The following is a 22206-nucleotide window of genomic DNA, read 5'->3' as shown; positions in this document are numbered from 1 at the left end:
CCATTTTAGCATTTATATTGTTGTAGATAAGTCACCAGAAGAAAAAACGTCTGCTCGAGCCCAATTAGCAAGAAGAAATCCCCAAAATTTATAGCATAAATATTCCTGAAGAAGTCAGCAATATAAACATTGAGTTTATTTGCCAGCTCTCTGAATTTCACAGTGTGGACCTACTTAATTTAATTGTTTAATATCCTTGATCAAATATGAGTTTGTTCATAAGCATTTGTTCACTAAGGGCTGCCACACATCCATGGCCTTACATTGTTATCTCTTGAACTCTCCCTTCTCAAGTGGATCTCCAAAGCACTACATTGGAGAATACACCAAAAAACTCTATCTTCATTTATTCACATCGCATCACACAATTGTATTTTCTCACTCCCTAATTTTTTTGTTGTGCCTGAAATTGACAGGGTAAATAACCTTATAAATGTGGCAGTTCTAATGTTGATTGAATAGAGGTGCCCTTTCCTTTCTCCAGAGCTTGTTTTTTCACCCAGAACCCCGACATACATCCCTTTATTAGCTTCATGTCCTTTGCTTTCTGTATTCCTTGGCCCTTCCCTGCATTCTCCAGAGAAGAGCACGTCCCAGCATGGATTCAGCTGCTGCACAGAAGCTGCAGAAAAGGCAGAAAGTTGCAGGCAGCTTCCTTACTGACACAGAAGCAAGTCAGCGTATGTCAGCTGCTTTATTGTCCCTGCATGCCAGCCCTTACCCAAAAACACATGCGAGGGACCTTCCCCACAGTCATGTGTGCCATGGGCCTACACACTGGCAGCTGCTGTGGAGCAGCTGACGGAAAGCAGCGTGTTTTTATGGCAGGAAGGGAGCGTCTTCCAGCAGGCTTCCATAGCAGATGAGTTAGCCCGTCAGAAAGCTTCAGTAATAAAATGCGTACAGTCCAGAGAAAACCTAGACAGCTAGTAAACTGTAGCAGAGTCATGGAGAAACAGGATTCGTGTACAAACTGACAAATCAATCACTACTGGGAAATCTACATTTTTAAAAAATACAGGCTTCAATCCTATAATGCATCCATTTAGGTGAATCTCTGTATTAATCCACAGCTCAGTATTGCAGAACTGGGGCTGCTTTCAGAACAGGATATTAACTCACCGTGTTAATGACTTCCATGAAAATTGCTATATCCTTGGCCTAAGAGCTCAATCAGGTGAAAAGGTTCACCCCGCAGGGAAACAGAGCCTTAAAACTCCAGCAGATGCCTAGAAGAAACCAGCTGACAAACCTTTTTGGAGTGAGATTATAAAGCACACCCACTAGCAGACTGCAGTAAGAAGCCGAGACGAGCAGCACCATGGGGCACCTGCCAGCCTGCACCACGTCTCCAGGCAGAGCTGTCTCACTGAGCAGGGACTCAGGAATTAGCTTTTGGTGATGCAGTTAGGAAAACCAAACTGGTTCTTCAGTTTGGGCGACTGATATGCATATAGTGCCACAAAGATCATTCTGTATGCCTGTGTTGCTGTGCTTCTGCAGAGGTTCACATAACCTCCACAGCAACTGTGGAGTTGACAGTCTTACAGAACAGGTCTCTTTTTCGCCTTTAAAACTGACACTCAGCCAGAGTGTGACCTTTTTTAAGTCTCTAGTGGAAATGGAGATATATTGGTTTCTTCTACCATGACCCCCTCCCCTAAAAGGCCATTCCATAATTAGAATTATTACAAAAAATAACTTGACTTTTCAATTAATACTTTTTCAGAAACAACAAAATAATGAGGAGGATGGGAGGACTGTACCTTTACTGTTTTCCTAAATGGCATTACAATGACAGGATTGCAAACAAATCATTCAATTGCTCTGCCGTGCAAATTCTAGTAAATGCTCCTGGGAGTTAGCTGTATTGAATAGTTTTCTAGTTTTGCATAGGACAATTGCCATTTGGTGAACTGCTGTTTGAAACTCTGCTCTAGAGTAAAAGGTTACAATGATTCTCTTGGAGACATACACAGATTTTGACAAAGAACATAAATGGGCTTTGGAAAGCATCTCCACAACTAAAACCTTTTGTACACTAGGTCGTTTGAGGGGTTTACACACAAACACTTAATATGGAAGAAAGCCCAGAAATTCCTCAGAATTAAAGGTGAGTGACATGAAGAGAACAAAAGGAGCCTTGAAATACCGCCTAGCTGACTAACTACATTTTTTTTTTCACACAGGCCATTGCAAACTCCAATTGCCAGAGCCTTTCTTTTTTCTGTCAAGGAGCCAGATGACTCTTGTGGAATAAAGAGGGCTTTCAAGATTATGCATTTGGACACAATTGTCATATAGTGCCAAAAGGTTAAAGCAAACTGTCTGGGAGAAGCCTGGTACCTCTTCAGAGCAATCTTCAGGTAAGAGGCTGGGAAGAATTTTAACCTTGGTCTTTCAGATCCTACAGAGGCCATAAATTCACATGTGTGTCGCTCATGCTGGACCTGGCAAAGGTTCTGAGGCATAGGCAAGACATGAGGATATGTCAGGGAGTAAAGGGAGGGCTGGAAAGCATCCAAGGAAAGATTACTTCTGCTGTTTTAAAAGGTACCACATAAAGCCATTTAGAAGCCAGGTGCACAAGAAACTGAGTTGCATCTGCATTTTCTGATTGTCCACTTTATCAGGAAACTGCTCTGTACACCATATAGAAAATAGCATTTTTATTCCTCTGTTGGAATGTATAGCATATATATAGTCAATGGGATGTGTCATCTAGAAGACTCGTTTGAGCTTTCTTTATCCAGTGACGGTTTTGCAAGGTCAGACAACAAAATAAGGAGATTACAAAGCCACATGTCACTGCATAAATCCACTGTCAGCCCATTCTAAAGACTATCTTACTGGAAATTGAATTGCTTGCTACTAAAAGCCACCAAACAATACAAAGATCTTCAGGAATGGGTGGGTGGTATAAAAACAGTTGCTCAGTACAGTGCAGATTCTTTTTAGGGGATAATATTTGTTTTATGTACAACAGTAGAATTTTGCTAAAACAATCATGCTTATCAGGCCACTAGGCCTTTGAAGGGCTGAGAAATGTTTATTTTTGCACCTGTTATTTTAAGACAAAAGAGGCTTCCCACTGCATTACACAGAGTAAATTCTCTTCATGTTCCTAGCCAAGTTCTACGAAGAGCAGGGTTTTTTTTCTTTCTAGCTAGGAAAAAACCATTATACATCCTTTTTCGCTGATTTCACAAATCAATGAGTATGGCAGAAATTAAGTTACAGCAATTATTTCCCCTGTTTCTATGGTATTTCTTCTCCATCTGCTACAAAGGAATGTCCTATGCATTATGTAATTTATGAACCCATTACAATGGAATGCTCTTCTTCTATAGGCATAGCACCGTATGTTGAAGCCTTTGATAAGCTGGTGAATGGAAGTGTTGCTGAGTTTCTCAGGTACAGCAAGATTCTTGAAGGTGACGTGAAGACACATGTGAGTATTTACTCAAATTTTCTCCCCATGATATAAGCGTACAAGTCTTGGAATCTGTGTGAGCAGCCTTGATTGCTGAGTAGAGGAGAATCTTAATAGCAGTATTCTGAATTATTAGTTCTTGTAGCAGTAATAACCTGGCATAACACACTGAGAACAGTTGGTTCAGGAAGGGCGAAAGACTGTATGGATTCATAAGAAGAGACTGCTCCCCTTCTACAGCACCAAAGGTTGAAGACCGTAGTATGCAAAATATATAAATATTCTCAGTCACAAGCAACTTGAATTGTCCTGTTTGCAGGACAGGAACACAATTAAGAACACGAGTCAACAACTGAGTAGCAAACAGTAGGTGGGTCCGAGCAGCGATAACTTCTTGCGGTTGTCTTCTAGGCACATGTATCATCATTCCAATTAATTTAGAGATTTTGTTTCTTTGATTGATTGTTTTTATTACTCACATTTCTTTCATTTGGAACAACATAGCAAACTAAAAAATGAGCATGTCAGACATTTCAATGACCCTTTTTTACCACATATGTCATAGCAAGGAAATACTGTGCTACCATTTTCATGATGAAATTACTTTGTAACCTTATAATATCTTGTGATCAGAGCTTGTTTGTTTCATTTTAGTTTTTTAAGCCTGTCTCCTCTAAAACTGGTGGTGATAGAATGACAAAGGATGGACTGGTGTTACCAACGGCTTACCAGTATAGATTTTTGCAAAAAAAAGACACACAAAAAAGCCAGCGTCAGTTTGAGCTGGATCTGAAGGAGTGTGAAGCTTTTGATTTTTTCTAGTAGATCCATGCCATCGGGCCTTTCTCCATGTGTACATTTCCCAATTCATTGCAGCTGCTGCTCTACACAACGAACACTGTAGCCAGAAAAACATGCAGTCCTACAAGCTACTGGGGCTTATGCTGCAAGGCCAGCATAAATGTTTTGCAAGACAGCCAAAGTAACCAGTCTACTCACAGAGCAAGAGCTCTGGGATTATTCTGTGAACTGTGTTTTCTCTGTAGTGTTATAAGTTCTCGTTGGTAGGGTAGAGTTTCTGACCTAGTTAGGCCTAGAAAACTGGAAGGAGGAAGGAGATCAGGCAATTCTAGAGGATCTTTGTGTTTCTGAGGAAATGCTGCACTTCCTTTTTATTTGAAAAAGCTTTTTCACCTAGCAGTTATACTGTAAGCTACAATATATGTACTTTGTTACTTTGCTCTTAAAAGACATTAGGGAAAAATTAGTAAACGGGGCGGGGGGGGGAATAATTAATCTAACTGAGCAGAGAATTGCTCCCTGGAAAGGATCGGTTCTAGCTTTGGTCATTACATTCATTAGACACCATTATTTAGCAGTTGATTTCTCAACAGTCTAGATCTGAGAGATACAGAAATAGTACCAACACTAAGCAGGGAAAAAAACTGCATTTAACATTCTAAATAACTAAAACCTTTTTAATATACACTATCTGTAAATGTTTAAATCAGTAAGTGTATTAATTTATGCATTTGTTACTATTTGATACTCATAATTGAGTCCATATAAAAGATTATTAATAATTTATCTGCCAAGTCTGTGGATAGTCCCTAGCATATTGTTGATGATAGTGTAATGCAAACTGTGATAAGGAGTATTTGTTAGGACTATGAGATTAGACATAAACAACTTTCCCTTACATAAAGAAACAGCGATTCTGATTGCAGCCTACTAAATATTCTGAAATCTTAGATTCTGAATTTACAACATGAAGCAGACTGTGGTTGCCTTATGCTCATGCTTATCACTGAAGCAACATCTGTGCTTTACCTTAACAAGTGGAACAAGGAGTATTTTTCTTCTGCGTATCTTATAGACCATGTGTCCTCAGCATTATACTTGCAGCTGCTGTCTCTTTCACATAATGAGCTGAAGGGAAGGTTGTATTTTATTTCAAAAAACACCTGTTGCCTAGAAAAACCTCACATACCTGATTGACCAGAATGGTAATATGAGAGAAAGAGAGACTTCATATTATGCTAAAGAAATGAGGGATTTAACATGATGTGTTTTGTGCTGATTGGTGTAAGAATTGCGTGGTTTGTGTTTCTGGTGAAAGGAAGAATACAGCCATAACTAATATCTGTTGGGGAGTCCCGTTCCTGTTTTTTCAGCATGCTGTACACTAAATAGTCTATTGAAAGAGAACAAAATAAAAAACTAACAGCTAGCTCCTGGCTCTGTTAAACACAGCAGCGCGGTGGATTTTACAAAGATTAGTTTATCAAAGAAGAGTTCTGCTTAGACTCAATCTTGAGAGCAGCATATTTCTCATTCAAATTACAGTACGTGCAGTGGTGCATCTCTGAGGTCAACTGCATTAAAGAAACTAACCACTTTTTAAAAGACAGAGAGGATGACTAGGGTTTTTACTTTGTCTATTTAAAACAAATTATCCTAAACGGCTAAGATGAGATCCTTTTCCTGTCCTGTCACCGTGGAATAAAAATCTGGTGATTATATGGATATTTCTGTGAAATACAAAGTTCCCTACAGGTACAGATTTTATGAAAGCACTTTCCGCTCTCCATGTCATAACTATCGAGCGTGTGAAGTCAGTGAAAGAGTGAGTATGGCCAGGACTGCTGCCAACCAGCTGTCTTTGGCCTGACATACCAGTGTCTTGGAGGCTGTCACCAACTATTACAGGTTATAACAGCCCTGAAGCCGATTCACCATGTGGGCCAACATTGAACCATTCTTCTGTCAGAATGAGGGAAATTCAAAAGCAGTATAAAATAGGCTGTGGGTCTACAGCGTAGGCAGTTCTCTTATGCCCAGCAGATAGGATAGCACTGGCTTATTGCTGGATCACAGAGGCATGAGTCCCATCACTTTGCCCAGATGCACCCACTACTACAGACAATGCGCTGAGGATGACAAAGAGCTGCCTGTGGAAGACACGGTCTACCTTCAGATTGTGTCCCAGTGAGGAAGCTGGTCAAACAGGTTTGATATGCTCTTTGCCCTGTCAAAGCAAAGCAAGCAAGATTTTAGAAGGCCAAAAAGCAGGTTTTTGTGATGTATTTATTATGAGCTTCTTCACATTGTTTTTGTTTATGTGATATCTCAAGTGGTGGAATACTTTGGCTTGAGTTTGAATAATGTACCAGATGAGACATAATGATAAGAAGAGAATGTACTAGTTCTACAAGAGAAGGACAGATAACATAAAATTTCCATATTTTAGTATTTTATGTGGTACGGAGCAGAGCAGAATTACAGCCTTCCTGTCAAACACATAAACTAATACTTGCCTTTTTTGTTGTTTATTTGTAAAAATCTTTTAACCTCCTAACCCCACCAGTTGAAAGAACAGATTGTCTGAGTGATTCAGTTATGTTCCCTCTTCTCTCATCCAAGCTATTTAACTTGGAAAGGAAAACTATAGAAATATGGATGCCTTTTCCCTCCTCTCTGCCATCAACTTCCAGCTGCTGAAATGCAGAGCTCAGACACACAACCAACTACTTCTTGGGTTTCGAACATTCAGAAATAAAAAGGCTGTTGGTTAGCTTGCTACTTATTGGGAGAGAGTTTAGATACAATTCATTGCATGTATGACTACTCGAACAAGATAGCACGAAGCAGCAATTCACAGCACGTTACCCAGTCTGCAGGGGTTCTCTGTGTCCATGCACTGATTTGTTATCATCATGAGCAGGGGAAGCAATGTTCACCGCACAAACATTTTTTGTATGCACATACCCACAGAGTTTCTTTTTCTTATCTATTACATGAAAGCAATGGCATTCTCCTCTCCTCCTTCCAGGCATAGTCCATGTAAATATAGACAGACAACTGAAAGCAGGAGTTATCTTTTATGAGGTATGTATGCACTTTGCAAAGTGCAACTCCGGTTTGTCCTATCAGTGAAGTTAAAAAATCCTAGCTTCCTCATTTTTTCCAAAGAGTAGTTATTACACATGAAATAGCTGTATCTTGTCTTTTCTTGCGAGAGATGTTGAAGAATTAGTCAGAAGAATTATGACTTTCATAGCCCTGAACTTTGAACAGGATGTGCTGCTGTCTGTGATACACCAAAAAACACTTTTGCACTTTACCTTACCTAATCTAAACACAGACTATCAAGCCCATTATTTGACTGATTCCTCATTAACAAGGCAATTTGCTTACAGAGCAACAGAATGCACAAGTGTACTCTCGTGTTCATCTTTTGTGCCCAGAGGCTGTGCGGTTTTAGGCATTGTGTTGAAAGTTGAATTAGAGCTCAGAGAGGAGGATGATGTCAACATGCCCAAAGAGAAGCGTGCTGTCAGGCTGCCTTTGCATTTCTGTGATAGGTATTTTCTGCTACATGAAATAAACACCAAACCAAGTAGCTACCACAGGACTGGGAAACGCAGAATACATAAAAAAGAATAAAAAGACATTTTTTAAAGCATACAAAATGCACTCAGCTGGAAGAAAGAGACTAAGTATAGAAAACAGTACTGCTATCCACCAAAAGTGAGAAAACCCAAATCATCATCAACCAAAAAAGCAACCTTGGAAACCTGTCAATATTAAAGTTGATTTTGTAATGCTAATTCAGCTATATTTCTTACCCTGTATGTGTACTACTAGATACTTCATAACATAAGCAATAAAGAATGTTCGCTTTAATATGACAAGAAAGTTGGAAATGCAATATACATAATGTAGCCAAGTGGCTAATCCAGAAAAAGTATCATTTTTAGGAGCTTTACAACTTTTGATTGCTCTGTTCCAAAGGACGACTTCACTTGTGGCCTAGGGATTGAATCTGGCTTTCAAAACAAGCAGGATTTATTGGGTCAGGTGCAGTGGTGTGCAGACATGGTTGCACCTGTCTGACTGTAAGACATCTGGTTGGGAATAAAGATGGCTCCTGAGCATGAAGAACCTGTCCATTGTGAGTCTAAACCAACACCCCCTGAAAGACTGGGAGTTTTTCCATTAATTTTGATGGGAGCTGGATCAGGCTCTTAGTTTCTTGACACTGACATTCCAGTAAATACCACTTGCTTTTCTTCTTATTTAAAAAGGCAAGGAAGAGACAAAAGTCAAACAGACTCTATTGAAAAATACATGCCATGGTGGCCAATACTGGGCATTTAGTTGTGTATTGGTGGCACGAGAAACATGCACCTGTAAATTTAGGGTGGTGCTGGTGGGAATATATAATGAGAATGTTCCTTATGGCATTCCCTCAGTCAGAAACATAAGAAATCAGAAACACAAACAGTCAAGGCTGTCAACAGTCCTTCATAACCTGTTTTCATGGGGCTTCTTTGCATATGGAGTAGTTCCTGACTAAACCCATAAGTAGCTATGTTGATGCCAAAGTATGATCAGGGACCATTTTTTGGGTAATGGTCTAAAACTGTTGGCCCCTAAAAGCAGGGATTATATCTGTATGTGGTTACCCAGTACAATGGGATTTTCTGATCTCCAAAGGATGCCAGGAAAAAGGTATATCAGAATGATTTGAGTGGGAAACCTTATATGCAATGGGAAACCAAAGAAAACTCCATCATGTTTGCCCAAGAAAATGTTAAAAGATAACTTGCTCATATGAAAAAAATTCCGATAGTGAAGGGCTCCTTAATCGACCAAATGAATTCAGAATAATATCCAGTGTTCAGACTAGATTTAAGGTCCATGTTTTACCAATCAATTTAATTAAAGATTGGAGCAATTAATCAAGGCATACATTGTATTTTCAGTCATTTGAAGTCTAAATGAGAACTGATCGTATGCTCTAGCTCATGCTAATTTTGGTATCCTCTAAAAATTTTTCACTGGAGCCCTTTAAGAGCAAATTTGAGTCTACTGACAGGAAACCTGGTTTTCCTGGTGGTTTTCCTGGTGGTTTTCCAGGAGAAGCAGTGTATAGACCTAGAGGCATAAGTGCCCCACAGTTTGAAAACCACTGTGTCAGCTTAAGCAAAAATCATAAGGCGATAAAATTACATGGCTAAATTAGCTAGCTAAATGACGGGTGGTGTCAGTGTGGGGACCAGCTGCACTCACAGCCACAAACCCAGTGTGAGAGTCTCAGTGAGCTTGTTGCAAAGTCATGGTGTAGGAGTCATGGCGTAGGAGTCATGGCGTACTTGCCAGCACAAAGTAGGGAGAAACTGAGTAGGGAGGATTGGAGTTGGCGCAGATCCAAGGTCCATGAGGAAGCCTTCATAAAGTAGTAAGACGTTTTACTTTTCTCTCTCTGAAAAGCAGTGCAGGGTTGGGAGGGCATAGGTGGCAGTCGTTTCAGGCACTCAGCCTCTGAACAGTGAGGTCTGTGGTTCTTAGAGCAGTAATTTCCAGTGAAACACTGGCAAATTAAACGATCTTGATCCATCAGGAGAACCAAGACAGAGGAGCAGAGAGACAGTATCCCTGCTTTTGTCATCAGCATGAACCTGTTGCGACTCTCTGAGGGAAATTCTCTTTACTGGCATCAGTGCTCATGGTTCTTATTTCTCTTGCAAAGAATTATGATTTTTCAGGTTGGAGTGGTTACATTATTTAAGCCCATTTATTTCAAGCTGAGAAATATACATCCATGAATGTTCTTTTTTTTTTTTTTTTACATTTTTTTCTGTTTTGGGACACACATCTCCTGTGCTTGATTGATGTCGTTTGTTGCTACAGGCTATGAGCAAGTCTTTTATTAATTTTCAGTCTCATTCTTTCTGAAAAGCACATGCACACTCTTTTCATTCATCCTGCCTCCCCATCCCTGACCTGCTTTTATTTTGCTAGTTGGTGGTTGCAACTGTTTTGAGTGTATAGAAATGCTAGGCTTGGAAACCGAGAAGGCTGTTCATTGTAGTCAGCAAAAAACCAAACAATGACCTCAGAATCTGGCTCTTCAGTCAGTTTCTAGTAAAAAGGAGTTCAGTGAATAATGAGAATTAAGCCACAAGGGAAACCAATGCACAGTTTGAATGTTGTTTTAAATAAGCTGGGAGTGCTGTCAGGACTGATGAGGGTAGAATGTGGCCACAAATGTGTATTGCCTCTTTTTATCCAGTATGAATTTCATGATCAATATGGCCAGATTTCTGAATGTTGAAGAGTCCATTAGGGTAGATTAAACCATGTCACTGTCACTGCTAACTTCTGTTAGTCTACTGACATCCATAAATTGAACTGAATATTTCCATAATTAATCTGAACTGCAAAGCAGTTTAATTTTTGCTATTTTTTTTCATAAGTTTAATGGTATGTTTTAGTCTAAATCCCAGAGCTATAATAAAAAGATTGGTTTAGGATCTTGAAGTAGATCTTTGAGGCTGAAATATTTCTTTCTTGTTGCTTTAATACATGTTCTGTTTAAAAAACCACCTTAGGTCAGATCTGCTTTTCAATCACATCACTCTGCAGGTAGGTAACTACCTTGCTTTTCAGAAAGGCTGAGGCCCCCTCTCCAAGTAAATGTAGGCTTTTGGTATTTAGCACCTCTGAAAATGAAAGCATGGTTCAGGTGGGAAGAAACCTTAAATATCATTATAGATGTGTCAGCTTTAAGCTTTGAACTTCCTTCCATGTTAGCACATTTCGGTCAGGGTCTGGAATTCTTTCAAGGTGATAAAAGTGGAAGTGAAGTTAGAAGGAGACAGATTCTGGCACTTTCAGCCTTTGAGTTGCTTTCGGAGAGCTCAGTGGGACTACTTGCAGAATCAGTGGGCAATGTCACCAGTTGTCCTGAAGTGTGTGAGAGACAGAACATACAGAAATTCAGTGTAAGAACCTATTTATCCAAGCTCTCTCTCTAAAGATAGTGTGATTTCTTAGAAATGGATGGTTCTCCAGTCTTTGTTTCAGGGAATTTGGTATTTGTCAGACACAGAAAGTCAAGAAATCAGCTCCTCAGTAGGGTGCCCAGTGAAGAATATTTGTGAAGTGATACCTCAACAAGTGCTGTAACCTTTGTAATTTACAGAGATAAGCATCTGGAGTTCTTAGAACTTACGTTTGTTGAATGAGGGACACATGAATGATATCCTCAACCTGTGAAATCGTAAAGCCTTTTCTGAAATTTCCTCAGCATGGATTTGGACCTTCGCAGAGAAGGGCTTCAGAGAGAATAGCTGGGGATAGAGGGGGACTGCTTAGCAGCAGACCTCAGGCGCAAAACAGCCCATCAGAGAAATAACCGGAGTGCCTGCAGCCAGTGCAGGTAAAAGCGCATTTGTACAGATGACAATGAGACCTGTAGGTCCCTGAGATCTCTGTGGTTGTCTGATGTGCTGGTTTACAGCATCTGTTCCATGTAGGAAATGTAGGTTTGCCTTCCCTCAGGGAAATGAGGTCCCACCACAAATAATTCCTCGACATAGGCAACTGCGTCCTCCAAAGAATTCTGAACTCAGATGTCCATGGGAAAAAAAAAGGAACCTGAATTTAAGAAACGGTTGATCTTGATAATAGCCAAAGCTTGGACTTCACCTATTCAGGACATTGTATGTGGTTCCTATTTATTTAAGGAACTAATGCATGCTTTCAGAGATACACAATGTAGTTCCAAGTAACAGTAGAAACTAGAAGCTTTTGAAGTCTGTGAAACTTTAATGTGCCACAGTTTCCGTTCCTTAATGAAATCCTGAAGTGGGCTGGCTTTCCTTTCCCATCTCTCTTTGAGAAACCTGCTTGCTTTTGCAGGCTAGTCGGGATGAAGAGCTATAAGAGCTCTCTCAGGACGATTGTGGCTAACTTCCCTAAGTGCCTGTGCAGGTTGGCATGCTTTCTATCTACTCTCCCTAATACTGATTCCAAAAAATTACAACTTTGTCATGGCCTAACCTTTGATATGTGACACAAAGCATATTCCCGTAATGTCATTAGTTAAATTAATCCCCCCTGGAAAACCGCATACTTTTCTGAGTTGTCAGTCTTTTACAGTGTTAGCCTTTCACCTCAGGAGTCCTGAGGACAAACTGGAGGCAGGTCAAAACCAACTGATCACTATTTGCTGTTACTCATACTCTAAAGCTCATAGAATATACTGACAGTCTTTCGTTGTTAGAAGCTCCAACCAACAATAGTGCCTAGTATAGATTTTAGTGATGTATCCTCTGCTCTGTAGAGAAGCCATTTGTTCTCATGATGTTTTTATGTTTGTTCTTAAAATGTTTGCCTGTTTTTATCAGCTGTTTGTTTCTATGATTATCACTAATTACATATTATAAAGGCAAAACATGACAGCACAAATTCCGCACAGCTGACAATCGATTTTGGGGATGTCCAGTCTATAGATAAGCACCAGGTACTGGAAGATCACGTGTTGCAATATGCCAATAGCATTTCTTCCTTCTACTGATGTGGAATCCTTTAAATGTAGATCCATGACTGTATGCTGTGCAATGAGGCGGCTTTGAAATCTCCAGCAGGTGACTGACCCCTTGCAGAAGACAGCAGTCTGCAATGTAAATGGCAAACATCTTCAAAACTGTTCAGAAAATAAAGATATTGGGAAAAAAAACCAACCTTAGTCTGTAAATAGACCACATCTTCAGTAATGTGTGGTCTATTTATTTTTGTACACAATTGTCAGTATTTTTCTATGCTGAATCTTCTGGAATCCCTAACTATCAATACACTACACCTGTTTTTGGAACTTCCATGTAAAAGTTGAAATGAACAGAGGTCAAGAGAGTTGCAGATTTTTGGCTGTTGTAAAATTGATTCATGAAGAATTTGTGAATCTGGAAGACACAAAAGCAGCCTGAGCTTTAGGAGAGCATCATCTAGTCAAGAGCTCTGGTCTGGACTTGCTCTTCTTCTCTGGTGGATGGAGGTTATTAGAGATGTTTTTGGAGAATATGATCTCCTACTGCTTCACTTTGCAGTCATCAGTAGCCGCAGTGGCCCCGCAGCCAAATATTTATATCTGTTTGAAACAGTGACAGACAAACAAAATAACTGACTGCTTCTACTACCAAGATTAATAATTAATTATTTAACAAAGCTGACATTTAAATAATATTTATTAGGTTTTAAAGTTAACAATCCCTTGAGATCAATCAGAACAGTTCATGTCACTCAAAACTGGGAGAGCTTAGAGGAAAATTCTGGAACACTGGGGCAAATTTTATTGGTGCAAAAGATGCAGAACCTGTATATTCTTTATCCAAGGCAATAATTTTGTAACTAATGTAAAAGCAACTGTCATGGCTTTAAATACCCCTTTACTCCAGTGCATCTGTACAGTTCGTGTTTCATATGGAGAAATAAAATGACAGATAGATGAGCAACAATTTACCCCAAACAATTCTATCCATTTGTCTTATGTCATTAGCACTGAAAGATCTTTAAGACCAATATTGTTTGAGCTCCACCAGAGGTAAGAGCTGTAAGAGCGCTGAGTGGTTTAAGTCACAGTCAAGCTTACTAAAAGGTAAAGTTAATGAACCTAGATACAGATGTTACTCAGAAACAACAAATAAGTAATATTGGCTAGCACTGTGCACAGTTATATGACACAGTGTTTAATACACTGGCAGATGGAAACAGCTAGAGATACCAGCACTGATATAACCTTAGATTGGTACTGGACAGGCAGTAGCAATGCTGAGAAATTTTAGCAAAAGTTCCCTAATATAGACATAGCTATGGAGGCTGAAAAATGCTAAAAAAAACCACTAACAGAGGACAGCTGATTGGTGGTAGTCAAATGTATCTATCTGAAAATAGAAAAGAAAATATCTGGGGTGGTGTCTGGCTCCATCAAAATCAATGTCAAATCTCCCGTTGACTTCAATTTTGACTAGAATTTCAACCCTGTTTTCTGCATGGACCAGTAAGAGAAAGGTGCAAGTTTTTTTCTTTCTTTCCTTTTCCAGTATAAAGTGCTCTGTTTGGAGAACTGCCACTGACTCTTCAGCATTTGGCCCAGATTTAAAAAAATCTCTATCAGCCAACTAGCTGTACAAAATAAATACTGTCTCTTCAGCTGGCCTGGATAGTTTCTATGGCAGCCCCATACTTAATCTAAACTTCATTCTTTTTCCATTTTTTGCTTCTCCCTTCAAGCCACCAGTCACTTCACCACTTCACTTTGAAGAGGCTTGAAAGCAGAATGTAAAAGACAAACTGTTTCTCTGGCAGTACTGTCCATTTTAGAGAAAAACTGGGGTCTTTGCTCCTAACAGTGAAGCTCCATCTGTAGTTGTCATTTGCTGTCAGTCATTGTGTCTTTTGCTAAACCCAAAGGACCCAAAATTATTTCTGCAGAAACTACTATTAGAACTCTGGACCACTAAATCCCAATTCTTTTCCCCCGTGTCCTCTTTACTATTTTGTTTCAGAATAAAGTCATTAAGTATATTTTAGAAATCCAAAATGTATATAGATCTGTATTTTGATTTGCAAATTATCACTGTTAATGTTTGCATGTATATACATGCAGATGTGTATTATTCTCTAACAATAGAAGTCCAGTGGATTCTGATATCTACATTATGCTTTTCAGTGCTACGACTGATGAAATACGTTGTTAAATATAATAACGTTTGACAAATTTAATATTATCAGGTCAATAAGGTAATTTTCTTGACTAAATTTCATTAGGAAATCCTTTGTTTGTTTCTCTTATTTCTATTTAGTTTTATTATTTTTTTTCAAGACTGAATTTTCTTGTAACTTGAGATCTGAATGCATGTGTCTGTTTCTTGCAGTTTGCCAAACTGTTGTCACATAAATAATATTTATATTTATTAGTGCTCAGATGCCGGAGTGATGGGCAGCTTAGACTGAATAAAACATTTAACATGAGAAAGAGATAGATCCTAAAATCACATCTGCTCTGGAGAACTAAACTTTGCTAAAGCAAACTGGTAGTTTAAGCTTCAGGTTCAGTGCATCTATGTCTACTCAGTCTGAAACAGTGCAAGTTTGGGTAGAATCCATTCTCACTCTACTTCAAACAGGTCAGAAGCATTGTCACCATTAGACATCTCTCACAGACCCTCTGGCAATTTTTCAAGCAGTGGCTTCTGGGAAATATCAAAAGCTGGCATTGTATTGTGACAGAGAAGGTTACACCAGTTGCTATTAAAAAGATGATTTCTAAAAATATGTATGATTCCTCCATTAACTTCTGCAGGCTTAACTGTAAAGATGCCTGTCTATGCTGTTACTGCAATGGTGACAGAGAGCTCACTCACTGTAGTCAGCCACAGGTTTCAACAGGCATGGAATTGGGCTGACGTTGCATACATGTCAGACTTTGGCTCTTCCAACCATTATCAGTCACCTAAGTCAGCTATCAAACACAGCTGAGGTAAAGGATTAAGACACCTTATTCCACACTTTACTGATGGGGAAGCTGAGGTGGTGAATGGAATGCCACACACTGGCATTCAGGTCCACAGTCACAGCCGTCTCCTGCAGCCTCTAGAACAAACTGCTAAAAGCAAAATAGGAAATGCTTTGAGGAACTTGCTTCCTTCAAAACATTCACCTCAGCTGAGGAATCTGTCTGATGATTGCTGTGTCCCTGCATAATCCCAAGAATGCCAAAAGGATTACCCAAAGTTTTTAGATGTCAATTATCTGTTGCTCAAAAATATGCCCATTTCTATCTGCAGGTAGATATGCGCAAGTTTGTGTTCTAGTCTGCTCTGATAAATGTACTCATGATTCCCATGCATTTTTGACACCTAGGTTTCATTACTATCATTCATTATAACTGAAAGAGTTTCAGCTGATTTGTTCCGTGGCAGTCTTTTGGCTGAGCCACACAAGTTGTTGCGAAAAATCCCCCCTGGTCCATTTTCACTCATTAGTCTTAACTGGATATGGGGGTCTAATGAAAGAGTCATCTCCCTGTAAAAATAGTGCCGTCTGCTTAGTTACACAGCCTGCCTGCTAAGTAGAAGGAAGTAGCAATGAAGGGTCACATTTCAAAGACTACAAGAAAGAACTGGAGTGGTGATAAACTGAACTAATGCATTCTTAATGAGAAGAAACTCTTCTATTACTTTGATGGGATGCATGGAAAGAAGTACTGCATGCTCGGAAATAGTAAAACTCAGAAAGCCATTTTTAACGCTGTTGGAGAAAGAAGGAAGTAACTGTGGCAGAAGTCTTATAAATTCTGCTTGTAAAATGCAAAAACTGTGTTAGCATGATCCTTTGATAAAGATTTAAATTCAAAGGTGAGAGATGTCAGATGTGCTCGGATCCCTACACAACTAAAAGCTTTTGGGGCTGGATAAATTTTGGGCATACAGCACAAGCCTTGCAATCTGTCTAGTCCACTGACCGCTGAACATTTCCAACATCCTATAATAAATTTAGGATAATAAGAAAATGCAGAAAGCCACACTTTTAATGTACCAGAGGTAACTCAAAGAGTGTTACCAATGGCTTGGGTGCCCTCAATAGCAGAAGATTTCTTAAAGACAGCTCTCAGACATTTTGGGAAAGTGGCCTTGGCCACACTCTGCAGTAGAGGAGGAGGAGTAATAAACATAAAAGAGTAATACGTGTTTGGAGGAGAAGTACATCCTGGTTCCACATCCACCAATAGTTTTAACATCGGTCAGATGAGCAAGATGCATGTATGAGGCATACTCAAGGAATGTCAGTCTTTTAGGAACAGTGTACATCAACCAACAGTCCGTCTCCAGCTCTGACCAAATTCCAGTGCTTCAGCAGAAAGAGGTGAAAAATCAGACAAGAAACCAGTTGTTACTTTGTACTCTGAGTGGAGAAAAAAGTCCTCAGCCTCCGTGAGTGACCAGTGGGAACCCAAAAGCATGGATTTAATGCAGTGTAAACAAAGTGCCAAACAGACACATTTTTCAGACCTCATTGATGCTACCAGCTCAGTGTTCGTTCAAGAACTCACAAAACAATCTTAATTTTCTATATCTAAGAGCACTTTGCTCATGTTTTATGATCTGTTTGATCAGCATTTAAAGCTCTGTCTTAAAATAATGCTGGTTCTTGCAGGAATTTGGAAGATCCCTTCTGAACTTCACTTTTTGGATAGTTGGAAATCTTCTTTTAAATTTAAGACTATGATTACTCATGACCCAGTTTACAGACCTGTGATCATGTGCTGACACTACCATTTTCTTCCTTCTCTGTTATTTACATTCCGTATGAGAAAGAATCATCATATTCCTCAGCCACTGTGATGCTAAGCAAACAATTGAAACTTAAAAGTTATCTTTGTATGACAGATACTCATTGCTCTAAACATTCAAATATGTTTTCTCTGCTTCAATTCTGATTTAAGCTCATCTTTAATTAACACAGATGACTAGTGCTTTACACAGAATTCCAGAGGAGGTCTTCTCCAATGGTACTAACACTTCTGTAGCTCTACTAAAAATATTTTGCCACATCCATTGTAGAACTGCGTAAGCTCTTTTCACAGAGCCACCTTCCTGGCTTTTATACGTTTTTATTTTCTAGACTTCAGCATTTCCAATTAAACAGTTCTGTGTATACACCCAAAATTATGCATTGTTTTAAAGGGGCCGGGGGGAGGACTGCTAAATTTTATCCTATTCATATTACCTGTGCCAACAAAGTTGTCTTTCTCTTCTCAAGTGATGAGTGAGTCCTTCTCAACAATATTACAACCTCCTGGCTTTTATACTTGCATTTTCTAGACTTCAGCATTTCCAATTAAACAGTTCTGTGTATACACCCAAAATTATGCATTGTTTTAAAGGGGCCGGGGGGAGGACTGCTAAATTTTATCCTATTCATATTACCTGTGCCAACAAAGTTGTCTTTCTCTTCTCAAGTGATGAGTGAGTCCTTCTCGACAATATTACAACCAACTTTGTGTTGCCCATGAATTTTATGAGTGCACACCTAATTCTTGCTCTTAGGACACTAATAAACATATTGATGGTTCCTAAAACTAATCCCTGAGAAACACAACTAGCAAATTCCTCCTCTCAAGTAACACCCCTTGTAATATACCCTATTTTTGTCTCTGTTTATCCAGCTTCTTATCCAACTTCAGAGTTTTTATACTAATTTGCATCATTTCCACTTAAAGTATGAGTTTCCTATGAGGACCTGCAATAAGCATTTTATATAATAACTAAATATACTAGATCTGACACATTATCCTTGTTTAAGAAACTGAAAACTCTAAACAATCCCCAAAAGTAATGATTTTAACCACAGATAATCCCATTGTAATTACTCCCATTTTTAATTTTCATATGTGTTTTTAATCACTCATTTCAAATCCGTTCTAAATGTGCACAGTGCTGAAGTCAAACTAACAGCCATGAAATCACTTGACATACTTTTCCCCCCTCTTCTTGGGCGTATTTGCCCAATCCATCATTGCATACTTCTGTCATCTGGTACTATCTCCAAATGATATATATTTAAAATCTTTTCTACTTGTGCTTCCACCTGCCAGTGTCTTCAGTACTCTAGAACGAAGATAATATGGACCCAATGATTTTGTCACACTAAGCTACGTATATTTGACTTCCCTTTCAAATGATATAATTCCCATTGAATTATCATCATTCTCCTTAGCTATCCTTTCAATATCTTCATGTACATCAACTTCCTGGAAATTGGGGAAAAGCATTTATTCAACAACAGATAAGCTATACATCAAGAATAATGTAGGCATGCCCAGCTTACCCTTCAGGTCACTGCCATGGCCTCACTTCATCGCTTTATTTCTTTATTGTTCCAGTAACTAAAAAAAATATGGCTTTGTTTTACTTTTCTGTGCAAGGTACAGTTCAACAAGGCCTTTATCCATCATTCTTTTGCTTCTATGTTTTATAATGCCTGAAAAAAAGTTCTCCTTGATAATCAAGGCCTCTTCTCACTCTTTGGGAGTTTTGTACCTATTTTTAGTACCTTCCTTTAATTATTGATTCAGAGACTCTGGCCCTTTCCTACAATTTCTCCCTCCTGCCCAGCACACATAGATTATTTCCATTCTTAATGTAAATGCATCCTTTCCTGCATTCAAATCATTAAGTTCCTCAGGCCAGTCATCTTCATTCACTGATTTTTCTATTTTCTAAAAGTTTACCATTCTAAATTACCAAGCCTTAGCTATAGATTTATTTTTGTCCATCTTGCACTTTAAGAAGAACCGAATCCATTCATAATCACTTCCTCCTAGAACATTAGTTTTTGGTCAGCTGTTCCACAAGATCCTCCTCACGCAATAATCCTAAGCTTAAAATAACACCCACTTTGTTGTTTTATGAATTTCTGTACCAAAAAGTCAGTCTTCTGAAATGTCTAAGAATATCTAAACCTTGCTATTATTGATGGTATTTATGTCTATGTCTGGAAAATTTAAGTCTCCTATGGTCATACAATTTCCCTTATTATTTATTTCTTTATCTATTTATAGAGATGATTACCCTCTTCCAAGTCTTAGCCTGTCAGACCATAATATCCCCTTTTCCCCAAATACTGTCCAATTTGGGCCTCTTTTACCATCTTCCTTGCAGTGATTTTCATCCTAACAGATTATGTTTTATTCATGCCATCACATTTTAAGATGAATAAACACAATTTGGCTGTTTTACTTTACTACAACACCAAATTTCCTGACTTTTATGTATTTTAAGTTACATCCACATAGGCCTGTATATAAAATTTCCTTGTTTTCTTTTTAGATTGAAGAAACCCCAAGGAAAAACAGTATGAGCTTCCCCACCCTTTCACAAAGTGATTATAAATGTACCTATTCATGTTAGATTAACTTAACAGCATTTGGTTTGGTTTGGTTTTTATTTAGCAATATACACTAGTTATGAACAGTTCTTTTCTCTACCAATGTTTTCTCCCACTCACTACTCATCCACTTAAACGAGGTATAGGTGATACTGAAATAGCGATCAGATTCTAATCAATGTACATCATTCATAATGTACAGAAAATGTGTAGTGTTCAAAAAACCCCAAAAGACAGAAATTTGAACAGTAGGGAACACCAGGAAGTGTAGAGATTTACCTCCTATCCACACTGTTAGCATGTAAACATGCTGTCATGCATGTCAAATTCTAGAGTTCTGTGGAGGAAAATTGCCCAAAAATCTGCAGCCACCATCTCTCATAGCCATCAATCTTAGGGTCTGCTCACAGAGGATAGGCAAGGAATGAATTACAGCATAGTCCCTCAGGAAATATGCCAAGCTCAACTCTTCTTAAACATCGCTACAGCCTAAGTTACAATTCAACAGAAAGTTTGCAGGTTGCCGTTCTCAGCGGTAATAGGTTGTTATCATGCACTCGAGTATAAACATTGCTATTAAAATGCCTAGACATTCTCTGAAGTGTTAAAATTAAGTCCTCCTGTGACTAATCTTATAAATGATAATCAAAAGACTGCATATCGACTCATTTTATTTCCTATCTGAAGAGGATAGGGAACTTAACCTTAGCTTTCAAAAAAATTTATAGCTAAGCCAGTACTGTAATACATTTCTTCCAGTCAGCGTTGCTGTGATTTAGATGAGAAGCAGCAAGAAAGATTGGAGCTGTCACACTTGACTTTGAGCTGCCAAGAAGAGCTATTGGAGGTTACAGGCTAAGGTTTAATTATATTCCTCCTTTTGTTACAGGCAGAGATGGTACGTGCTGCTTTCCAAGCACAGAGATCTTTCCTGGTGTTAGCATCTCAATGTCAAGAGCCTCAAGAGGTAAGAAAACTGACCTAGCATTTCAAGAGGCAGTGTATTAAAATCCCGTATGTTTAATATCAATCCCTGCATTTGCTTTTATTTGTTACTTTATTTATACAATGCTCTTACAGGCTTGCTTTCAGTGTTATTAGCATGGCACTGTAATAATCAGAAAGTCATGGTTCAGAGTTAAGACCCTTTTCTGTACTAACACACATAAGACTGTTGAAGAAATCAAAGGAGATTTCTACTTTATGGCTGTGAGTGGGATCAGTGTTTCTCTGGAAGCTGGAAATGCCATGGAATAGAATGGCTGTTTGCTAGCCCCGCAGGGATGTTCTATGACAGACTTTGAAGTCGGGGGATAAGCTATTGAGAGAAAAATCAATGCTAGTCCCTAGACTCAGTATTCTCCAGGCTGAGGTCCAGGTTAGGCCAATTCTGGAAGGAAGGCAAAAGCATTTTGTCAAGAAAACAAAAAAACAATTTATATCAAGTTGATTTCTATACTTAGTTACAACTACTTAAATCCTCCGCTCACAACTAGAAAGCTCAGGGAAGCTGCGGAGCTGTTACGAAATCTCATCTGTAGTTTCTGGAGGGCACAAGGTTTTGGCCAATAGCACTGTATCATTCCTGGGAATAGCGATCATGCAGCCCTTCTGTGGGACCACCCTCAAACCTTCCTTCTTGGAGTGTGCAGAGAATGAAGACTTTACTTGCACAGTCTCTCCTCGGCCTTCATTTCCGTCTTTTTCCACAAGCTCCCCACTCCATTGTTCATTAAACTCCGTATTTTCAAATCAGAACTCTCTGCCACTGGTATAAATTAGTGAAATTTTGCTGTCACTATTGTTCTTAGAGACACAAATTAAAAGTTTTTCTAATCAGTATGTTTTAATGGCAAGGGTACTCAAGGAAAAAAAAGCACAGATATTCCAGGTGAGACTTTAGATTTATAGAGTTCCAAGTAAGAAGGGATCAGTTGTTTTTCCAGCTGTCCCTGATCTCAGAGAGTAAAAGTGGGTCATGACTCGCGGAGAACAGGCAAAATTCCCATTGGTACAGGCCTCAAGCAGTCATTTAT

At 38.9% G+C, this 22206-nt stretch overlaps 1 protein-coding gene across 1 annotated transcript in view; it reads left to right on the top strand.

Moving 5' to 3' along the window:
- The window catches only part of LOC104079557 (adenylyl cyclase-associated protein 2-like), a gene marked incomplete at its 3' end in the record, with an annotated part of 34671 nt that overhangs the window by 432 nt on the left and 12033 nt on the right, over positions 1-22206 (top strand). The window contains exons 2-3 of the mRNA XM_009581633.1: positions 3351-3451; positions 21060-21137. Coding sequence (XP_009579928.1) covers positions 3351-3451; positions 21060-21137 — 179 coding nt within the window. The remainder of the gene's footprint in view (positions 1-3350; positions 3452-21059; positions 21138-22206) is intronic.

This window comes from Fulmarus glacialis, unplaced genomic scaffold (genome assembly GCF_000690835.1).
Source record: "Fulmarus glacialis isolate BGI_N327 unplaced genomic scaffold, ASM69083v1 scaffold17107, whole genome shotgun sequence".
NCBI classification, from domain to species: domain Eukaryota; kingdom Metazoa; phylum Chordata; class Aves; order Procellariiformes; family Procellariidae; genus Fulmarus; species Fulmarus glacialis.
This window is presented reverse-complemented; position numbering and strand designations above follow the sequence as displayed.